Below are 4,440 nucleotides of genomic sequence, written 5' to 3'. Positions count from 1 at the left end.
AATTGGCACACACTCACAGTTGACACAAATAGCGTGTCACTCTAAAATGAACAAAGATAACAAAACTGACAGATAAAATAGCACACTATAGGCTGAAATAAGAAGCTGTGGGAATAACAGTTAAAATTCAAAAAGAAAATTTATGCACCGGCATTCTGTTCAGCTCCTGTAGGCCAAATAAGATACACGTGTGTTACATCTCTCGACGACAAATCGGAACTTCAAGTTCTTCACAATCGCCGTTAGTAGTACTAAACGTAAGCATATCACAAGTAAAATGAAATCTGATTTTTTATATGTAAATTTGTCTTTTTACTCTTTTTCTCAATATTAATTGTTTTTCATATAAGAATACAAAAAATAAAGAAAAATGAACTCGGACAAACCTTCGACTTCTTTCGAAGGCAAACCTAGACAAAGAACCCACAGTAATATAGATCTGGAAGTAGAAGGTGATAAAAAAAATCAGCTCGACCACGATGTATCGATACAAGACAAAAAAACAAACAAACAACAAACAACAAAAAATATTCTTGACTTTCCAGATGAAGTTCTTCTTAATATATTCAAAAATGTAGACGTAAACGACTTGAAGAATCTCCGATTGTGAGTTGTTTTCTTTACGGGAGGCGAGTGATAAATAAATATCCGAAACTGCAGAGATCGCGACAGTAGTAGGACANTGGTGTTGTTGACAAACTGTATCTTTTAGAAACACAAGCTTATTAGTATACGTAATGTTTGCGTGACAGTGCGTCAAACTATATATAGTCAATTGAAATAATATCAATCGCCTCTCTTTAAAATAACATACTTATATTATATATGTTTTAATTTTTAAANAGGTTGTGTTGGAATTAATTTATTATAGATGTTGCACAAGACTTTCAAGACTAGCGGAAGATAAATTTTTATGGAAGTTGGACTATCGCAAAAAACCTATTCTTGTTTCTCAAATGTTGCCGTATGATACCTTCTTAGAACCATTAACACACATCTTAGCAATACGTGGAGATTTCGATCAAAACTGGAAAAATCTGCTTAGCTGTTTTTTTTTTTCTGAAATAAAACAAATATGCCGAGTACTTAACACATTGATTATCGAGGATTTTTATATATCTGTAAAGGAGGTATATTTTACTATTTAATATTGAGATTGAAAATATTGAGACAGTACGTATATATACAACAATCAGCTAAATAATAAATTATGAGGAAAATATAATACGCGATAGTTTCTTTACTTGCTTTCTTATGCGGTGTGATTTTAGAGTCGCTAGGTTTAAGTGGTAGTACATTTCTAATGCTAGAATAAAATGCGTTAGTCCTTCGGTACTCAATCGCGTACAGCAATTACATCATTACAGTTTGTTACGTGTAAATACTTTTCGAGTGATAATACTAATAATTGTGTGGTATATCATTAACCAGTTTTGTACCAACTATAGCTAACAAAGTACATTGAACGATTTTTTAATACTACCTTGCAAGACACACTCAATGTATAACATATTATATATTTGTTAAAATGTCTTTTTCTCAGATGTGTTACAAAAACATGTCATATTATTACAATTGTTTTAGATTACGACAACGTTGGCAACAACTATTGAAGATCTTAAAATCATCAATTGTAGATCTTATCACGGTCTTAAGGACTTTGAGTCGAAGCGCTTATTTCGTGGAATATGTAATTTCGTGCCGCATATAAAAGTGAGATATTGTACTATACTATATACACACACATTTCTTATATTAACACAATATTAAATTTCAAATATAAACTACAGCGATTGACCTTCAAGACTGTTTTATGTAATTTGGAAGGGTCACTTGTGACATTTATAAGTAACCTTACAGAACTTCAGGAACTTAGATTTATTTCATGTATTCGTATAAAGGAATTTTGTCCAAACATAGATATCCCTTCTCAGTATAAATGCCAAAATCTAAAGGTATTTTTTAATTTAAAACATTAGTAATCAAATTACTACACATTTCATCTTTTAACGACATTTAATGCGAAAAGAACACTTTTCTAAACACGTAGTTTATTGTTTTTTATTTTGTTAACTAGATTCTAGACTTTTACAACACAGCAGTTGAGGATAGGCTAGTTGAATGGTTTTGTCACATTGAATCTTTAGAGGAACTGTATCTAGAATGCCCTAAATTTTTAAGGAAAGAATGGTCATATGAATCATTTCGAGAGTTACAAAACATTTGTTACAGACAACGCATTTTTTTGTTTTGGCATGATAACATGCTTCATTGGTTGTTGTGTGAAGTAGAAGTGTGTTTTCCACCTTTTTCTCTCTTTTTCTATTTGTCTTTCAAATATACACACACGCTTGCGCGCAATAAACAATAGTATTACAACGATTAACAATTTGTTGTTGCGCACTATATGTTAATATACCTTATTTTGATTTAGTGTCGTCCTGAAAACAGAGTTGAAGAAATAATTAGTTTTAGAGACAAAATATTCCGGGACTATTTTTTGTCAAAAATCAGTCACTATATAAGTAAATGTAATAATTTGAAAAAATTACATATTAGGTAAGTCGTAATTGTAGAAAACAAAAAAGAGGACATATTTTAAATAATGATGGTTTTATTTCACACAGACATTATTGGCGTGTTACTAGGACGAATATCAATATTATAGCTACGACATTACCAAACTTGATAGAGTTGGATATAACTGGTTGTTGTGTAACTCTAGAAGATGTTAAACATTTTAAATTGCAAAGACCTAATGTTCGAACGTATTCATCATTTAGTAAATCACATAAAAGATATGAGTCTATGAGTGGATAAGTATTCAGACGAAGTTAATGTGACTTTAGATTATAAAAGAAACGAGGTAAAAACAAGAATCATTTTCTATCCTGATAAAAAATATTACTTGTCAAATTGCAAGTTTCTGAATACTTATAACAAAACTGTGCATAACGTACAAAAGAGTAATGAAAAGAGTAATTGTGCAAGAAAATCACATTTACGTGTAATTGTAATAATTGTAACTGCAAATATAATTATTACTAAATTTAGTGACATTGTAAGTTATTTTTATATGAGAACATAGACGCTAATAAACTTAAGATGTGAGAGAGAATAAAAACAAAACTATTTTATGTCGATTGTTATAAAACAGATAAAAGATAATCAAGGGTAGGTATCTGTTTATTTAGTTCAAACTAAACAATTGATGTGGTAGCGATATAGTGACAATAGAAACTCAATTACAAAAAGTTTTATCTATATAGGTAAGGTTAAGATTAGAATAATCTTTATTACGTTGTAAGTCTGCAGACGAGCAGATTTGTTTATTGACTTGTTTACGATAAACTGTGACAAGCTGACAATAAACTTAAGATTTATGCATCCTAAATTAAAAGATTACACTGAAAGTGCTTGCATTACAAAAACAATATTGTAAGTCAGAAACATCAGTAGAAAAATAAAATCAAGTATGAAACAACAAAACAATGTGTTTTTGGTTAAAAGCACCTTTATATTTTTAAAATGACATTAAAAAAATGACCATAAAAACTTGTTTTCTTTTTTCATCGTCGAACTACAAATATTTGACTAATATAAGGAACAACTGTACTGTAAACTTGTTTAGTCCTTCGGAATTTTAGTATGAGTAAAACAAGTATTAATTTATTGGTATGCAGTTACACAAATCAAGAAAAAAAAATTGATAGAGAAGATCGCGTGNTCTGTATGTTCACAGCACCTAAAGCTGCAGGTCGGGTACATACAATCATATTGAAATTTTAAATATCCTATGTCAGAGAATTAGTAGGAGTTCGTGGATTGTTCGGTTTTTTATTTTTTATATATTTGTGATTATCAAGGACAGTGTCGGAACTTGCAAATTAAAAATGGTTTCTTTACAAAATTTAATAAAATAAGTAATACGACTACTTGGTGTAGTATTATTTGTGAGAAACCAGTAGAGATAACGTGTATAGTAAATATGATGTAGATAGTATAGTCAATTAAAGATAAGTAAATATATAATAATAATTGACAGTGAAGCTCACACACTATAAGCTAGCACTATAAGCAAACTGTCGCGCTCGCTGCGTGTCGCGACGACAAATGTATTCACGCTTTTGCCAGGAGAAATTTTGATCGTCGTATAAAATATTTGTAACTGTCTGCAAACGTAAGTTTTAAATACTATTTTGACGAAAGAATAACAGTATGGCGAATGATTGTAGCAGTAAATTTGCAAAAGTAAATTGAAAAAGAAATTGTCTACTAATTAAGAAAAAAATTAAGCTATGCATTATTGAAATCATATAGAAATATAATTGCACACGAAAAAATCAAAGTACTGCATGTATGGCGTTATAGAACTGCACAATGACTTGTATATGTGTATAAAATATACTGTACAAATATTGCGACAGAAAATAGTACGCA

The 4,440-nt window shown here is 30.0% G+C and overlaps 1 protein-coding gene across 1 annotated transcript; it reads left to right on the top strand.

The window, feature by feature from the left end:
- Positions 1–370: 370 nt before the first annotated feature.
- Positions 371–2,820, top strand: LOC109862326. The gene is made up of 8 exons (XM_020442351.1): positions 371–452; positions 546–606; positions 872–1,130; positions 1,585–1,713; positions 1,791–1,955; positions 2,078–2,293; positions 2,435–2,559; positions 2,649–2,820. Exons 1-8 carry the CDS (start codon positions 371–373, stop codon positions 2,818–2,820), a joined length of 1,209 nt encoding a protein of 402 aa, XP_020297940.1.
- The last annotated feature ends 1,620 nt before the right edge of the window (positions 2,821–4,440 follow it).

This window comes from Pseudomyrmex gracilis, unplaced genomic scaffold, assembly GCF_002006095.1.
Source record: "Pseudomyrmex gracilis isolate BER0280 unplaced genomic scaffold, ASM200609v1 scaffold_1633, whole genome shotgun sequence".
Lineage (NCBI taxonomy): Eukaryota > Metazoa > Arthropoda > Insecta > Hymenoptera > Formicidae > Pseudomyrmex > Pseudomyrmex gracilis.
Note: the sequence above shows the minus strand (reverse complement) of the source record. Positions and strands in the feature narration are given on the sequence as shown.

Bases quoted from the DNA above. Each gene is read 5' to 3' on its own strand.
- LOC109862326 (XM_020442351.1), top strand. From the start codon at position 371: ATGAACTCGGACAAACCTTCGACTTCTTTCGAAGGCAAACCTAGACAA. The intron at 1,131-1,584 runs GTATATTTTACT...CAATTGTTTTAG, and splicing joins TTTATATATCTGTAAAGGAG to ATTACGACAACGTTGGCAAC. The intron at 2,560-2,648 runs GTAAGTCGTAAT...GCGTGTTACTAG, and splicing joins TTGAAAAAATTACATATTAG to GACGAATATCAATATTATAG.